The 17,734-nt window shown below is 43.5% G+C and overlaps 3 protein-coding genes across 5 annotated transcripts in view; 2 read left to right on the top strand and 1 right to left on the bottom strand.

Annotated features, from left to right (window-relative positions):
* The first annotated feature begins 557 nt into the window (after positions 1–557).
* Positions 558–1,998, top strand: LOC130204872 (peptidyl-prolyl cis-trans isomerase-like). The gene is made up of 5 exons (XM_056431840.1): positions 558–679; positions 803–833; positions 1,356–1,444; positions 1,524–1,696; positions 1,780–1,998. The coding sequence occupies exons 1-5, from the start codon at positions 611–613 to the stop codon at positions 1,910–1,912; spliced, it is 495 nt and encodes a 164-aa protein (XP_056287815.1). The 5' UTR covers positions 558–610; the 3' UTR covers positions 1,913–1,998.
* Positions 1,999–2,097: 99 nt separating this feature from the next.
* LOC130204871 (dual specificity protein phosphatase 26-like) lies at positions 2,098–6,477 on the bottom strand. Of its 3 annotated transcripts, none has more exons than XR_008833821.1 (4): positions 5,498–5,936; positions 4,622–4,833; positions 3,175–4,388; positions 2,098–2,959 (listed from the first exon to the last, which is right to left on the bottom strand). XR_008833821.1 is itself a non-coding variant. In XM_056431839.1 (4 exons), exons 2-4 carry the CDS (start codon positions 5,733–5,735, stop codon positions 4,177–4,179), a joined length of 603 nt encoding a protein of 200 aa, XP_056287814.1. In that variant the 5' UTR covers positions 5,736–5,740; positions 5,950–6,477; the 3' UTR covers positions 2,098–4,176. The 3 variants fall into 3 exon arrangements, 2 of the variants coding, with proteins under 2 accessions (XP_056287814.1, XP_056287813.1); XM_056431839.1 differs by adding an exon at positions 5,950–6,477 and having other exon boundaries at positions 2,098–4,388; positions 5,557–5,740; XM_056431838.1 differs by having other exon boundaries at positions 2,098–4,388.
* Positions 6,478–7,094: 617 nt separating this feature from the next.
* The window catches only part of ddx56 (DEAD (Asp-Glu-Ala-Asp) box helicase 56), a 29,229-nt gene continuing 18,589 nt past the window's right edge, over positions 7,095–17,734 (top strand). Inside the window, exon 1 of the mRNA XM_056431829.1 lies at positions 7,095–7,201. Coding sequence (XP_056287804.1) covers positions 7,145–7,201 — 57 coding nt within the window. The 5' untranslated portion in view covers positions 7,095–7,144. The remainder of the gene's footprint in view (positions 7,202–17,734) is intronic.

A 17,734-nucleotide genomic window follows, 5' to 3' on the forward strand; every position in this document is an offset into this window, starting at 1 on the left:
GCTCAGCCGTCGCCATTTTGAAAAGCTCAGAATCTGCGTGTATGTTCCTTTAAGAGTGAGTGTGCCGAGTTTCACCTCAGGAGGGAAACTTTTATCAGACATAAACAAACACAACTCGTTTTTTATGTCCAGGCTTTAGACGGATACACATTTAACTTTGAAGCGCGTGTCTCTTCCTGCTTTAATACACATTTTAACGGGCAAGCCCGCTGCATCATTTCCCCACTGTGCCTCGCCCACATACTTCCGGATTCTAAACACCCCTGGACACGAAGCCCGCCTGATGTGGCCGTAGCTCCGCCCCCCTGGTTTCATGTTACCGACGACTGCCCCTCACATTTAACCCCGCCCATCTCCGTTCCCATTGGTCTGCTCTCGAGCTTCAAAGGAGAGCTTTGCTTGTGATTGGCCCCTTACATTTAACCCCGCCCATCTCCGTTCCCGTTGGTCTGCTCTCGAGCTTCAAAGCAGAGCCTCGCTTCTGATTGGCCGGCGGCAGCTTTTCCTGGCACAGTCTCGCATAAATAGAGACCAGAACCGGATCCCTTGTCATTGCTCGTGCCAGTGTGATCTCTCCCATCGTAACCAGCTCACTCACGTGTTTGAAACCATGGCGTACCCGAAGGTCTTCTTTGACATCACTATCGATGATAAAGCGGCCGGTAGGATCGTAATGGAGGTAAGATACACCTCGCGTTTTCTCTCTTGCGTCGCTAAACTTAATTTCAGCTTGTATGTGTTTTAAACTGCGTCGCGCCTCCGTGTGCGCGCGGCGCGCTAAAGGCCTTGTTGTTTGTTTCAGCTCCGCCCCGACGTGGTGCCGCAGACCGCAGGTACGTGGACCCGGACCCGGGAACCGTAGCAGGAAACACCGCTGCTGCGCACGCGGCCCGCTGCTGCTGCACGCGGCCCGCTGCACGCGGCCTGCTGCACGCGGCCCGATGCTGCTGCACGCGGCCCGCTGCCGCCGCAGCTTCTGTTTCTTCCGCGCTCCCGACACACGGCGCTCGCTCCCGATTGGCTGGCAGCGGCTCACCTGAGCGGTGACTCGCGCCGCGGGGCCGCGCAGGTGGTGTGGGAGCCGGAAGAACCGGAAGCGGCGACCATATAAGCTGAGCTGCTGTGATTAACACGGAGCGGCTGGTGCAGCAGAACCCTGCATGCTGGCAGCTAGCTGTATGACGTCATTTAGACCCACTGGCCCAGCACCAGAACCCTGCATGCTGGCAGCTAGCTGTATGACGTCATTTAGACCCACTGGCCCAGCACCAGAACCCTGCATGCTGGCAGCTAGAAATATGTGCAGCATCTTCTGGTATGTTTGTGTATATAATTTGTTGTACTTTCTTTTCCAGAGAACTTCCGCGCGCTGTGCACCGGGGAGAAGGGCTTCGGCTACAAGGACTCCATCTTCCACCGGATCCTCAATAAGTTCATGTGCCAGGTGAGCCTTCCTTACCGGGTCCAGCTTCAGCTCGTGGGCTGGCGGTGACTGTATCCTCCGATTGTTCTGGTGGCTTCAGGGCGGAGACTTCACCAACCACGACGGAACCGGCGGCAAATCCATCTACGGGGAGAAGTTCGCCGACGAGAACTTCAAGCTGATGCACACGGGCCCCGGCACGCTGTCCATGGCCAACGCCGGGCCCAACACCAACGGGTCCCAGTTCTTCATCTGCACCGCCAAGACCGACTGGTGAGCTGCACCTGGACCCGCCGGGCCTTTGAGGGTGACGGTGTAACCGCCTTCGTTAAGCTCACTTTGTGTTTCTCCTCCAGGCTGGACGGTAAGCACGTGGTGTTCGGCAAGGTGGTGGAGGGCCTGAGCGTGGTGCAGGACATGGAGAAGGAGCACACGGCCAGCGGCAAGCCCAAGCACACGGTCAAGATCGCCGACTGCGGCGTGCTGTAGAGCGGCGCCGGAACACCGGGAGCAACACCTGGGGAACACCGGGCCGCTCCATTTTGAATCTGATAAATAAAATCACTTCAAAAGATTCCTGTCTGGTTTTATTCAGTGCGATCGAGAATGTGAGACTCTTTGTTACCTGAAGTTCTTTCATGCGCTCCAACGTATCGGTTAAAACACGAGGTACGAACCGGCTGGAGATGTTTTATTCTGATCGGGTCAATTTATCAATACAGTTGATTGTTAAAGTTATTTACAAAATAAAAACAAATAGATAAAAGACGTCCAGAACCTCGTGGACTCGAGGGGTCCGTGAGGATCGGCTGGGAGTTTAACACACGCCTTGTTAGCTTAGCACAAACTCTGGGAACGGGGGGAAACTCATAGCCTAGCTCTCAAAGTGGCTCATGATGCTTTTTTGACACTTGGCATCATTTGCATGTTTCTGATTATTTAAAGTGTTTTTGTTAAAACTAGTCAGCTGGATAGATTCAATCTGCTTTCAGCCAACTTCATAGAAACTTTTATAAAAGCTGCTGACATCAAACCTCTTTTAGACATGTGACATCAAAGAACAGTTTAAAAAGACTGTTTGTAAAAGCACTAACTGTAACAATGTTTAAAAATAAACTGTTTGACCTCCAGATGCAGCCCGGCTAACTGTTCCCTCCACTTCCAGTCTTTGTGCTAAGCTAAGCGCCTCCTGCTTAGTCTAACTTCTCTGCAGGAAACTCCCAGAACTTTAAACCTCCTTCGGTACAACACCTCGAACTTACATTTATATTTCCATCGTTACTTCACCTTTACTTCACTTCATCGTTACTTCACCGCTACTGCATCGCGCCGACGGCGGTAAAAAAACATCAGACAAAGAACACGTTTTGGTACTTGAGGTAATTCTTTAAGAAAACACCTGCTTAGCTGGTTTGAGTTCCATCTGTTTGTCTCTGGGCAGTTTTGGAGCTTTTTTGCAACGTCTGTGGTCCTCTGAATGCCTCACGTGGTGTTCAATGTCACGTGGAGAGCAAACGGTCGGCGGGGAAGTTTTTCCTGTAATATAAAAAGTGTTTAAATTTTTTTTCCATTTTCAGGTTGTTTCATGGAATAAAAAAAATCTGCCAATGTGAAATTGGCAGATTTTAAGAAAAAAAGTTACGTGACAAAGGTAAAAATATATTAAATAAATAAAAGAAAAGATGAATAAACAAATAGATCTATGAAATAATTCATAGATAATTAAATGAAGTTTAACTCATTTATTTTACCTGGAGGGAGACCCAGGATGGAGCGCTGGACCCACTGGTCCACTTTAGACCACAGGGGCCGCCAGAACCAACACTACCACTTTAGTTCACAGGGGGCACCAGAACAAACACTACCACTTTAGTCCACAGGGGGCGCCAGAACCAACACTACCACTTTAGTCCACAGGGGGCATCAGAACCTACACTACCACTTTAGTCCACAGGGGGCAGCAGAACCAACACTACCACTTTAGTCCACAGGGGGCAGCAGAACCAACACTACCACTTTAGTCCACAGGGGGCACCAGAACCAACACTACCACTTTAGTCCACAAGGGGCATCAGAACCAACACTACCACTTTAGTCCACAGGGGGCGCCAGAACCAACACTACCACTTTAGTCCACAGGGGGCACCAGAACCAACACTACCACTTTAGTCCACAGGGGGCGCCAGAACCAACACTACCACTTTAGTCCACAGGGGGCGCCAGAACCAACACTACCACTTTAGTTCACAGGGGGCACCAGAACCAACACTACCACTTTAGTCCACAGGGGGCACCAGAACCAACACTACCACTTTAGTCCACAGGGGGCAGCAGAACCAACACTACCACTTTAGTCCACAGGGGGCACCAGAACCAACACTACCACTTTAGACCACAGGGGGCATCAGAACCAGCACTACCACTTTAGTCCACAGGGGGCGCCAGAACCAACACTTTAGTCCACCGGGGGCATCAGAACCAACACTACCACTTTAGTCCACAGGGGGCACCAGAACCAACACTACCACTTTAGACCACAGGGGGCACCAGAACCGTTACAGATACAATGTAATCTTCTTCCAGGATAATTCTCGTTTTCTTTTGAGATGTTTCCTGAATCAGAAAAGAGATTTCCTGTTGGAAAACATCCGGAATGCTCCGAAGTTTGATTGAAAAGAGACGAGCATGTGACCTTGTGTGAGTGTGTGTGTGTGAGTGTGTGTGAGAGTGTGAGTGTGTGAGTGTGTGTGTGTTCAGCTCTGCGGTGGCGTCCTCCGGCTCTCCCTCAGGATGCCGTCCAGGCCGTTGAGCTGCCGCAGGAAGCCCCGGTTGGGGACGACGCCCCGGTGGTCCTTCACGGTCCTGATGGACTCCACCAGCGTCAGGTTCTGCCGGATCATCAGGTAGGCCAGAACCAGCGTGGCGGAGCGGCTCACGCCCACCGCACAGTGGACCAGAACCGTACCTGCACCACGGGATAAGAGCCTTACCGGTTGTAATCCATCCATCCACCCATCCATCCACCCACCCATCCACCCACCCAACCATCCACCCATCCACCCACCCATCCATCCATTCATCCGCCCTTCCACCTATCCATCCATCCACCCATCAGTCCATCCACCTATCGATCCATCCATCCACCCATTCACCAATCCATCCATCCATCTATCCGTCCATCCACCCACTCCGACTCACCTCCGCCTGTGAGCGCTTTGTGGATGAACTCGGCGGCCGGGTAGAAGTTGACGCTCATGTCGAAGGTCGGCGAGTCGTGAGCCTCGATGCCGTGGTAGGTGACGCTCATGCCGGCGTAGTTCTCGGCTCCGCCGCGCCACTTGCTCTGGGCACAGTTGAGGATGTGAGTGATGCCCAGTTTGGTGAGCTCACGGCGGTCTGACGCGATGTCTCTGCAGAGAAGAAGAAGAAGAAGAGCCAGCTATCAAACGGGACTCCATGAGTCAGTGTGAGTCATATCATGTGTTACAGCTGCATCCTCTCTCCTGACCACCAGGGGGCGACTCCTCTGGTTGTATAGAAGTCTATGCTTCATGTGTTGAAGCTGCATTCTCTCTCCTGACCACCAGGGGGCGACTCCTCTGGTTGTATAGAAGTCTATGCTTCATGTGTTGAAGCTGCATTCTCTCTCCTGACCACCAGGGGGAGACTCCTCTGGTTGTATAGAAGTCTATGCTTCATGTGTTGACGCTGCATTCTCTCTCCTGACCACCAGGGGGCGACTACACTAAATATTCAACAAGTATTATAATATATTTGTCCAAACCTTTGTTATATTAAATAATTAAAGAAGAGCTCCATCTATACCAGCTGCAACATTAAAGTGATGAACACGTGAATGCACCACGAGTACTCTTAGGCACACACACACACACACACACACACACACACACACACTTACTGTAAATATTGTGTTGTTTTTTATTGTAAATAGTGTGTACTTGTTGCCCTTGCACATTCCTGCTGAGCATTGCCACTTTCATTTCACTGCACACCCTGTGTGTGTATGTGACAAATAAAACATCTTGAATCTTGAATCTACTTCTACTCGGGTACCGAGAGTACAGGTGTGCTTGTAGTACTGCTCCCGGCCTGCAGGGGACAGGTGGACTCACTGGTCTCCGATGTAGAGCCGCGGCCACACCTCGTCCGCGTGGTTGCAGGCGGTCTTCCCGGTGCACAGGAGCCGCTCCAGCTCGGACACCGTCGGCGTCGGGGAGGCGCGCCCAGGCTCCTTCCGGCTCGGAGACCGGGAGCTGCTCCGGGACCGGGAGAACCGGGACATGAACGCCATGCAGCCTGGAGAGGAGAGAACACCGATAAACCATCACACGTACGAGAAGAGCGAAACAAGAGAACCGGAGGAAGGTCAATAATGCACCATGAGGATGACGTCACCGATGTATTATTAACCTGTGGCTTCGTTTAGCTGAATACTGGCTGCACGTCGGGAAGCACCGGATCCTCTAAAGATGTGAAATAAAAGGTTCCACGTCGGTTGTGTTTACCTGTTGTTGTGCTTCGTGTCTCAGTGCTGCTGCTGCGCGGCCATGTTGACTCATGTGTGCGCGGTGGGAGGGTGGAGGAGATGCTGCTCCTCCACCAGCTGCAGACATCTCCTCAGAGCCTTCTTCCTCTCAACAAGTCCTCGTCGACGCGCACGTGACTCCACGGACCCGGGGTTAGAAAGCCCACGTGCATGCTCGTGCCCGCGTGCACGAGCATACATATAGTGTTGTTGTTATGCTTCAGTTCTGCTGAACATTATCGGGGTTCCCTTTTCTTGTTTATATGTATTTGTTAACGAGGGACCAATGTGAGGTTTCCGCTGGTGGCGTTCTGTCGCCCCCTGGCGGTCAGAGGAGGGAAATCAGGGAACAATAAACATCTCGGGGTGAGGTCCATTCAGCGGACATGGTGTTGGAGGAAGTGTTCAGATCTTAAAGGTCTAAAAGTACTGTTACACACGGTGAAAACACCCTGTGCAATCAGTCAAATGTAGTTAAAGTATTACTAATGTGACTATTATATATTATATCCATAGTTTATTATGAGTCAAAATGTAAAAGCAGAATGTTTACTGTGTAGTTGGTTGAGCTGAAGCTCATTTAAAAATCTTAACTAATGATTGTGTGATATTATGGATTCATCTGCTGATAACTTTAATTATATGACAATTATAACAAAACAATTTTTATAATGGAAAATGTTCACACTTTCTCATTCATGTTTTTGCTTGAAAGATGACAAACAAACAGTTTATAATTATTTCTTCCAGAAGTTAATTGTATGTATATGTAGTGCAGCCTCAAAGTACAATATTTTCCACAATAAAATTGATTTAAAGTGGAATTTAATTTAATTTAATCTTTAATTTTGTATTTTGGATTTTAAATTTTAAATTTTGTATTTTTAATTTTTACATTTTAATTTTTAATTTTAATTTACTTTTTTATTTGTAATCTTCTTAAATTTAATTAGTTAAAATACAAACACATATTTTTTTATTTTATTTTTTTAACTCATTCATTCAATTAATTAAATGTATTGAATTTATATTATTTTTATTTTTTATTTTATTTTACATTTTCTGACGAAAATATAGCGTGACCATTGGAAAGCACGGAGCTTTGGAGGAGGGACTTGAAGGCAACATGACGTAGATTCCCTACGACGCACGTGTGCGCGCAGTGAGGAGTAAAGATGGACGCGGTGAGGCTCGAGTTCCATGAAATGGGCTTAGACGACCGTCTGCTAAAGGTAAAGCCGCTCGACAGCTTCACGGAATGTTTATTAAAGTGTTAAAGAACTCAAACCGGAGAAAAGTGACGTAAACACACCTCTCGTGCGTCGTCATCTAATATAACGATGTGTCGTGAATACACACGTGAAGCTACTTTACGGTAAACATCCGGGGTTTTATTTTCATGCTGGCGATTGTCTTTTTATCGTTTAAACCTTTTGGTTTTACTCGACTACAAGTACTACATGTACCTCTGAGTGTAGTACAGTCTAAAGTACTACATGTTCCTCTGAGTGTAGTACAGTCTAAAGTACTACATGTTCCTCTGAGTGTAGTACAGTCTAAAGTACTACATGTTCCTCTGAGTGTAGTACAGTCTAAAGTACTACATGTTCCTCTGAGTGTAGTACAGTATAAAGTACTACATGTACCTCTGAGTGTAGTACAGTATAAAGTACTACATGTTCCTCTAAGTGTAGTACAGTCTAAAGTACTACATGTTCCTCTAAGTGTACTACAGTCTAAAGTACTACATGTTCCTCTAAGTGTACTACAGTCTAAAGTACTACATGTTCCTCTGAGTGTAGTACAGTCTAAAGTACTACATGTACCTCTGAGTGTTGTACAGTATAAAGTACTACATGTTCCTCTGAGTGTAGTACAGTCTAAAGTACTACATGTACCTCTGAGTGTAGTACAGTCTAAAGTACTACATGTTCCTCTGAGTGTAGTACAGTCTAAAGTACTACATGTTCCTCTGAGTGTAGTACAGTCTAAAGTACTACATGTTCCTCTGAGTGTAGTACAGTATAAAGTACTACATGTACCTCTGAGTGTAGTACAGTCTAAAGTACTACATGTACCTCTGAGTGTACTACAGTCTAAAGTACTACATGTTCCTCTGAGTGTAGTACAGTCTAAAGTACTACATGTTCCTCTGAGTGTAGTACAGTCTAAAGTACTACATGTTCCTCTGAGTGTAGTACAGTCTAAAGTACTACATGTACCTCTGAGTGTAGTACAGTCTAAAGTACTACATGTTCCTCTGAGTGTAGTACAGTCTAAAGTACTACATGTTCCTCTGAGTGTAGTACAGTCTAAAGTACTACATGTTCCTCTGAGTGTAGTACAGTCTAAAGTACTACATGTTCCTCTGAGTGTAGTACAGTCTAAAGTACTACATGTTCCTCTGAGTGTAGTACAGTCTAAAGTACTACATGTACCTCTGAGTGTAGTACAGTCTAAAGTACTACATGTACCTCTGAGTGTAGTACAGTCTAAAGTACTACATGTACCTCTGAGTGTAGTACAGTCTAAAGTACTACATGTTCCTCTGAGTGTAGTACAGTCTAAAGTACTACATGTTCCTCTGAGTGTAGTACAGTATAAAGTACTACATGTTCCTCTGAGTGTAGTACAGTATAAAGTACTACATGTTCCTCTGAGTGTAGTACAGTCTAAAGTACTACATGTTCCTCTGAGTGTAGTACAGTCTAAAGTACTACATGTTCCTCTGAGTGTAGTACAGTCTAAAGTACTACATGTTCCTCTGAGTGTAGTACAGTCTAAAGTACTACATGTACCTCTGAGTGTAGTACAGTCTAAAGTACTACATGTACCTCTGAGTGTAGTACAGTATAAAGTACTACATGTACCTCTGAGTGTAGTACAGTATAAAGTACTACATGTTCCTCTGAGTGTAGTACAGTCTAAAGTACTACATGTACCTCTGAGTGTAGTACAGTATAAAGTACTACATGTTCCTCTGAGTGTAGTACAGTCTAAAGTACTACATGTTCCTCTGAGTGTAGTACAGTCTAAAGTACTACATGTTCCTCTGAGTGTAGTACAGTCTAAAGTACTACATGTTCCTCTGAGTGTAGTACAGTCTAAAGTACTACATGTTCCTCTGAGTGTAGTACAGTCTAAAGTACTACATGTTCCTCTGAGTGTAGTACAGTCTAAAGTACTACATGTTCCTCTGAGTGTAGTACAGTCTAAAGTACTACATGTTCCTCTGAGTGTAGTACAGTCTAAAGTACTACATGTACCTCTGAGTGTAGTACAGTCTAAAGTACTACATGTTCCTCTGAGTGTAGTACAGTCTAAAGTACTACATGTTCCTCTGAGTGTAGTACAGTATAAAGTACTACATGTACCTCTGAGTGTAGTACAGTCTAAAGTACTACATGTACCTCTGAGTGTAGTACAGTATAAAGTACTACATGTTCCTCTGAGTGTAGTACAGTCTAAAGTACTACATGTACCTCTGAGTGTAGTACAGTCTAAAGTACTACATGTTCCTCTGAGTGTACTACAGTCTAAAGTACTACATGTTCCTCTGAGTGTAGTACAGTCTAAAGTACTACATGTTCCTCTGAGTGTAGTACAGTCTAAAGTACTACATGTTCCTCTGAGTGTACTACAGTATAAAGTACTACATGTTCCTCTGAGTGTAGTACAGTATAAAGTACTACATGTACCTCTGAGTGTACTACAGTATAAAGTACTACATGTTCCTCTGAGTGTAGTACAGTCTAAAGTACTACATGTACCTCTGAGTGTAGTACAGTCTAAAGTACTACATGTACCTCTGAGTGTAGTACAGTATAAAGTACTGCATGTACCTCTGAGTGTAGTACAGTCTAAAGTACTACATGTACCTCTGAGTGTACTACAGTCTAAAGTACTACATGTACCTCTGAGTGTAGTACAGTCTAAAGTACTACATGTACCTCTGAGTGTAGTACAGTATAAAGTACTACATGTACCTCTGAGTGTACTACAGTATAAAGTACTACATGTTCCTCTGAGTGTAGTACAGTCTAAAGTACTACATGTACCTCTGAGTGTAGTACAGTCTAAAGTACTACATGTACCTCTGAGTGTAGTACAGTATAAAGTACTGCATGTACCTCTGAGTGTAGTACAGTCTAAAGTACTACATGTACCTCTGAGTGTACTACAGTCTAAAGTACTACATGTTCCTCTGAGTGTAGTACAGTCTAAAGTACTACATGTTCCTCTGAGTGTAGTACAGTCTAAAGTACTACATGTTCCTCTGAGTGTAGTACAGTATAAAGTACTACATGTTCCTCTGAGTGTAGTACAGTCTAAAGTACTACATGTTCCTCTGAGTGTAGTACAGTCTAAAGTACTACATGTTCCTCTGAGTGTAGTACAGTATAAAGTACTACATGTACCTCTGAGTGTACTACAGTATAAAGTACTACATGTACCTCTGAGTGTACTACAGTATAAAGTACTACATGTTCCTCTGAGTGTAGTACAGTATAAAGTACTACATGTACCTCTGAGTGTACTACAGTATAAAGTACTACATGTACCTCTGAGTGTAGTACAGTCTAAAGTACTACATGTTCCTCTGAGTGTAGTACAGTATAAAGTACTACATGTACCTCTGAGTGTAGTACAGTATAAAGTACTACATGTTCCTCTGAGTGTAGTACAGTATAAAGTACTACATGTTCCTCTGAGTGTAGTACAGTCTAAAGTACTACATGTTCCTCTGAGTGTAGTACAGTCTAAAGTACTACATGTTCCTCTGAGTGTAGTACAGTCTAAAGTACTACATGTACCTCTGAGTGTAGTACAGTCTAAAGTACTACATGTACCTCTGAGTGTAGTACAGTCTAAAGTACTACATGTACCTCTGAGTGTAGTACAGTATAAAGTACTACATGTACCTCTGAGTGTAGTACAGTATAAAGTACTACATGTTCCTCTGAGTGTAGTACAGTCTAAAGTACTACATGTACCTCTGAGTGTAGTACAGTATAAAGTACTACATGTTCCTCTGAGTGTCGTACAGTCTAAAGTACTACATGTTCCTCTGAGTGTAGTACAGTCTAAAGTACTACATGTTCCTCTGAGTGTAGTACAGTCTAAAGTACGACATGTTCCTCTGAGTGTAGTACAGTCTAAAGTATGACATGTTCCTCTGAGTGTAGTACAGTCTAAAGTACTACATGTTCCTCTGAGTGTAGTACAGTCTAAAGTACTACATGTTCCTCTGAGTGTAGTACAGTCTAAAGTACTACATGTTCCTCTGAGTGTAGTACAGTCTAAAGTACTACATGTACCTCTGAGTGTAGTACAGTCTAAAGTACTACATGTACCTCTGAGTGTAGTACAGTCTAAAGTACTACATGTACCTCTGAGTGTAGTACAGTCTAAAGTACTACATGTTCCTCTGAGTGTAGTACAGTCTAAAGTACTACATGTTCCTCTGAGTGTAGTACAGTATAAAGTACTACATGTACCTCTGAGTGTAGTACAGTCTAAAGTACTACATGTACCTCTGAGTGTAGTACAGTATAAAGTACTACATGTTCCTCTGAGTGTAGTACAGTCTAAAGTACTACATGTACCTCTGAGTGTAGTACAGTCTAAAGTACTACATGTTCCTCTGAGTGTACTACAGTCTAAAGTACTACATGTTCCTCTGAGTGTAGTACAGTCTAAAGTACTACATGTTCCTCTGAGTGTAGTACAGTCTAAAGTACTACATGTTCCTCTAAGTGTACTACAGTATAAAGTACTACATGTTCCTCTGAGTGTAGTACAGTATAAAGTACTACATGTACCTCTGAGTGTACTACAGTATAAAGTACTACATGTTCCTCTGAGTGTAGTACAGTCTAAAGTACTACATGTACCTCTGAGTGTAGTACAGTCTAAAGTACTACATGTACCTCTGAGTGTAGTACAGTATAAAGTACTGCATGTACCTCTGAGTGTAGTACAGTCTAAAGTACTACATGTACCTCTGAGTGTACTACAGTCTAAAGTACTACATGTACCTCTGAGTGTAGTACAGTCTAAAGTACTACATGTACCTCTGAGTGTAGTACAGTATAAAGTACTACATGTACCTCTGAGTGTACTACAGTATAAAGTACTACATGTTCCTCTGAGTGTAGTACAGTCTAAAGTACTACATGTACCTCTGAGTGTAGTACAGTCTAAGTACTACATGTACCTCTGAGTGTAGTACAGTATAAAGTACTGCATGTACCTCTGAGTGTAGTACAGTCTAAAGTACTGCATGTACCTCTGAGTGTACTACAGTCTAAAGTACTACATGTTCCTCTGAGTGTAGTACAGTCTAAAGTACTACATGTTCCTCTGAGTGTAGTACAGTCTAAAGTACTACATGTTCCTCTGAGTGTAGTACAGTATAAAGTACTACATGTTCCTCTGAGTGTAGTACAGTCTAAAGTACTACATGTTCCTCTGAGTGTAGTACAGTCTAAAGTACTACATGTTCCTCTGAGGTGTAGTAAAGTATAAAGTACTACATGTACCTCTGAGTGTAGTACAGTCTAAAGTACTACATGTACCTCTGAGTGTAGTACAGTCTAAAGTACTACATGTTCCTCTGAGTGTAGTACAGTCTAAAGTACTACATGTTCCTCTGAGTGTAGTACAGTCTAAAGTACTACATGTTCCTCTGAGTGTAGTACAGTATAAAGTACTACATGTACCTCTGAGTGTACTACAGTATAAAGTACTACATGTTCCTCTGAGTGTAGTACAGTATAAAGTACTACATGTACCTCTGAGTGTAGTACAGTATAAAGTACTACATGTACCTCTGAGTGTAGTACAGTATAAAGTACTACATGTACCTCTGAGTGTAGTACAGTATAAAGTACTACATGTACCTCTGAGTGTACTACAGTCTAAAGTACTACATGTACCTCTGAGTGTAGTACAGTCTAAAGTACTACATGTACCTCTGAGTGTAGTGCAGTCTAAAGTACTACATGTTCCTCTGAGTGTAGTACAGTCTAAAGTACTACATGTTCCTCTGAGTGTAGTACAGTATAAAGTACTACATGTACCTCTGAGTGTAGTACAGTATAAAGTACTACATGTACCTCTGAGTGTACTACAGTATAAAGTACTACATTCAATTCAATTCAGTTTATTTGTATAGCCCAATTTCACAAATTACAAATTTGTCTCGGAGTGCTTTACAATCTGTACACATAGACATCCCTGCCCCAAAACCTCACATCGGACCAGGAAAAACTCCCAAATAACCCTTCAGGGGGAAAAAAAGGGAAGAAACCTGGAGGAGAGCAACAGAGGAGGATCCCTCTCCTAGGATGGACAGATGCAATAGATGTAATGTGTACAGAAGGACAGATTTAGAGTTAAAATACATTCAATGAATATGACAGAGTGTATGAATAGTTCATAGTAGGCATATTCCACGATGGAGACCTCCACGATCCATCAGGCAGATGGCGGTGGGGAGGAGGAGGGCGGAGTCTCAACAGGACAGTGGCGTAGTCATGAGCAGGAATTTCCACGACCCAGACGATCCATCAGGCAGATAGATCTATGCCGTCTCATAGGGTCCGATGACCCCATGAGACGAAAGTCAAAAGGACTTCCGGGAGAAAGCAGAGTTAGTAACGTGTGATTGAGAGATGAAAATTCATCCTTAAGGAGAGAAAAAGAGGAGATAGGTACTCAGTGCATCCTAAAACGTCCCCGGCAGCTATAAGCCTATAGCAGCATATCAAGGGCTGGACCAAGGCAAACCTGATTCAGCCCTAACTATAAGCTCTGTCAAAGAGGAAGGTCTTAAGTCTACTCTTAAACGAGGTGACTGTGTCTGCCTCCGGACTGAAATTGGAAGCTGGTTCCATAAAAGAGGAGCTTGATAACCAAAGGCTCTGGCTCCCATTCTACTTTTTAAGACTCTAGGAACTACAAGTAGTCCGCATTTAGTGAGCGTAGCTCTCTAGTGGGCAATATGGTACGACAAGCTCCTTAAGATATGATGGAGCATCACCAATCAAGGCTTTGTAGGTTAAGAGAAGAATTTTAAAAGTGATTCTTGATTTTACTGGGAGCCAGTGCAGAGCAGCTAGTGCAGGAGTGATGTGATCTCTTTCTTAGTTTTAGTGAGAACACGAGCTGCAGCATTCTGGATCAACTGGAGGGACCTAAGAGATTTATTAGAGCAGCCTGCTAATAAGGAGTTGCAGTAATCCAGTCTCAAGTAACGAACGTGAACCAATTTTTCTGCATCTTTTGAGACAAGATGTGCCTGATTTTGAAATATTACGTAGATGAAAGAATGCAGTCCTTGAGATTTGCTTTACGTGGGAGTTAAAGGACAAGTCCCGATCAAAGATAACGCCAAGATTCTTTACAGTGGTGTTGGATGCCAGGGCAATGCCGTCTACAGAATCCACATCACCAGATAATTGATCTCTGAGGTGCTCAGGGCCGATTAAAATTACTTGGTTTTGTCTGAGTTTAACATCAAGAAGTTGCAGGTCATCCATGTTTTTATGTCTTTAAGACATGCTTGAATTTTACAGAGTTGGTTGCTCTCCTCTGGTTTTATCGATAAATATAGTTGAGTGTCATCTGCATAACAATGAAAGTTTATGGAGTGTTTCCTGATAATATTGCCCAAAGGAAGCATGTATAAGGTAAATAAAATTGGTCCAAGCACAGAACCTTGTGGAACTCCGTGATTAACGTTGGTGGTTATCGAGGCGTCATCGTTTACAAATACAAACTGAGATCGATCTGATAAATAGGATTTAAACCAAATTAGTGCCGTGCCTGAAATGCCAATCGACTGCTCCAGTCTCTGTAACAGGATGTCATGGTCAATGGTGTCGAATGCAGCACTAAGGTCTAACAAGACCAGGACAGAGGAGTCCTTTATCTGCTGCCATTAAGAGGTCATTTGTAATTTTCACCAGTGCCGTCTCGGTGCTGTGGTGTTTTCTAAATCCAGATTGAAATTTCTCAAATAAACTATTATGATGTAGAAAGTCGCACAACTGATTTGCGACCACTTTCTCAAGGATCTTGGAGAGGAAGGGGAGGTTAGAGATCGGTCTGTAGTTAGCCAACACCTCTGGATCCAGAGTGGGCTTCTTCAGGAGAGGTTTAATAACAGCCACTTTGAAGGAGTGTGGTACGTGGCCTGTTAGCAGAGACACATTGATAATATCTAATAGAGAGCTGCCAATTAAAGGCAAAACGTCTTTCAGCAGCCTCGTCGGGATGGGGTCCAAGAGACAGGTAGACGTGTTCGAAGTAGAAACCGTTGAAGATAATTGGTCACGGTTGATGGGAGAAAAGCCCTCCAAATATACACCAGGGCATACAGCGGTTTCCAAGGCCATTCCACTTGAGGACAGATTGGCACTGGTTATGGGCAAGAGATTATTAATCTTGTCCCTAATAGTTAAAATCTTTTCATTAAAGAAGTTCATAAAGTCATTACCACTAAGGTTTATAGGAATGCTCGGCTCCACAGAGCTGTGACTCTCTGTCAGCCTGGCTACAGTGCTGAAGAGAAACCTGGGGTTGTTTTAATTTTTTTCTATTATTGATGAGTAATAGGCTGCTCTGGCATTACGGAGGGCCTTCTTATATGTTTTAAGACTATCTCGCCAAACTAAGCGGGATTCTTCGAGATTAGTTGAACGCCATATGCGTTCAAGCTTTCGTGACGTTTGCTTCAGTTTGCGGGTCTGAGGGTTATACCAGGAGCAAACCTCCTCTTCCTCACTGTCTTCTTCTTCAGAGGGCTATCGAGTCCAGTGTCATTCTCAGAGAGCCTATGGCACTGTCAACAAGATGATCAATCTGGGACGGACTAAAGTTAGACCAGGAGTCCTCTGTTATATTGAGACGTGGTATCGAATCAAATACAGAAGGAATCGCTTTAAATTTAGCTACAGCACTGTCAGTTAGACATCTGGTGTAGAAACTATTGACTAACGGAGTACACTCCGGTAGTATAAATTCAAAAGTTATGAGGTTGTGGTCTGACAGAAGAGGATTCTGTGGGAAGACGTTCAAATGCTCAATGTCAACGCCATAAGTAAGAACAAGATCAAGCGTGTGGCCAAAGCTGTGAGTGGGTTTCTGTACTCTCTGACAGAAGCCAATCGAGTCCAACAAGGAGATGAATGCAGCACTAAGGCAATCATTATCAACATCCACATGGATATTAAAATCTCCAACAATAATAACTTTATCGGTTTTAAGAACCAAACTTGATATAAATTCTGAGAATTCAGATATAAACTCTGAATATGGACCTGGTGGCGGTACAGAATCACAAATCGAATTGGCTGTAGTGTTTTCCAGGTTGGATGTGAAAGACTAAGAACAAGGCTTTCAAATGAGGTGTAGTGTAATTTTGGTTGAGGATTAATTAATAGGCTCGATTCAAAGATGGCTGCTACTCCACCTCCTCGACCGGTGCCTCGAGGAATGTGAGTATTAATATGACTTGGAGGAGTCGATTCATTCAGGCAGACATATTCTTCATGGCTCAGCCAGGTTTCAGTTAGGCAACATAAATCAATGTGATTATCTGATATTAAATCATTTAGTAACACAGCTTTAGATGACAGAGATCGAATATTTAGGAGACCACATTTAATAGTCCTGTTTTGTTGCACTGCTGAAATAATGGTGTTAACTTGTATAAGGTTATTGTGTACGACTCCTCTTCTGCTTACTTTTGATTTATTTAATTGAAGTGGCCGTGGGACAGACACAGTCTCTACTCTAAAGTCAAGGGTGGGTAACTGCTTGAATGGAAGAGCAGAGAAGGGTGTTAAACTACAACTCTGCTCCCGGTTCCTCAGAGTGTAGTACAGTATAAAGTACTACATGTACCTCTGAGTGTACTACAGTATAAAGTACTACATGTTCCTCTGAGTGTAGTACAGTATAAAGTACTACATGTTCCTCTGAGTGTAGTACAGTCTAAAGTACTACATGTTCCTCTGAGTGTAGTACAGTCTAAAGTACTACATGTTCCTCTGAGTGTAGTACAGTATAAAGTACTACATGCACCTCTGAGTGTAGTACAGTATAAAGTACTACATGTTCCTCTGAGGTGTAGTAAAGTATAAAGTACTACATGTACCTCTGAGTGTAGTACAGTCTAAAGTACTACATGTACCTCTGAGTGTAGTACAGTATAAAGTACTACATGTACCTCTGAGTGTAGTACAGTCTAAAGTATGACATGTTCCTCTGAGTGTAGTACAGTCTAAAGTACTACATGTACCTCTGAGTGTAGTACAGTATAAAGTACTACATGTACCTCTGAGTGTAGTACAGTCTAAAGTACTACATGTACCTCTGAGTGTAGTACAGTCTAAAGTACTACATGTACCTCTGAGTGTAGTACAGTCTAAAGTACGACATGTTCCTCTGAGTGTAGTACAGTCTAAAGTACTACATGTACCTCTGAGTGTAGTACAGTCTAAAGTACTACATGTACCTCTGAGTGTAGTACAGTCTAAAGTACTACATGTACCTCTGAGTGTAGTACAGTCTAAAGTACTACATGTACCTCTGAGTGTAGTACAGTATAAAGTACTACATGTTCCTCTGAGGTGTAGTAAAGTATAAAGTACTACATGTTCCTCTGAGTGTAGTACAGTATAAAGTACTACATGTTCCTCTGAGGTGTAGTACAGTCTAAAGTACTACATGTACCTCTGAGTGTAGTACAGTCTAAA

This window comes from Pseudoliparis swirei, chromosome 15 (genome assembly GCF_029220125.1).
Source record: "Pseudoliparis swirei isolate HS2019 ecotype Mariana Trench chromosome 15, NWPU_hadal_v1, whole genome shotgun sequence".
Taxonomy (NCBI): Eukaryota; Metazoa; Chordata; class Actinopteri; order Perciformes; family Liparidae; genus Pseudoliparis; species Pseudoliparis swirei.

Bases quoted from the DNA above. Each gene is read 5' to 3' on its own strand.
- LOC130204871 (XM_056431838.1), bottom strand. From the start codon at position 5,769: ATGGTTTATCGGTGTTCTCTCCTCTCCAGGCTGCATGGCGTTCATGTC. The intron at 4,834-5,497 runs GTACCCGAGTAG...TCTTCTCTGCAG, and splicing joins CAAGCACACCTGTACTCTCG to AGACATCGCGTCAGACCGCC. The intron at 4,389-4,621 runs GTGAGTCGGAGT...CCCGTGGTGCAG, and splicing joins CAAAGCGCTCACAGGCGGAG to GTACGGTTCTGGTCCACTGT.
- LOC130204872 (XM_056431840.1), top strand. From the start codon at position 611: ATGGCGTACCCGAAGGTCTTCTTTGACATCACTATCGATGATAAAGCG. The intron at 1,445-1,523 runs GTGAGCCTTCCT...TGGTGGCTTCAG, and splicing joins TCAATAAGTTCATGTGCCAG to GGCGGAGACTTCACCAACCA. The intron at 1,697-1,779 runs GTGAGCTGCACC...TTTCTCCTCCAG, and splicing joins TGCACCGCCAAGACCGACTG to GCTGGACGGTAAGCACGTGG.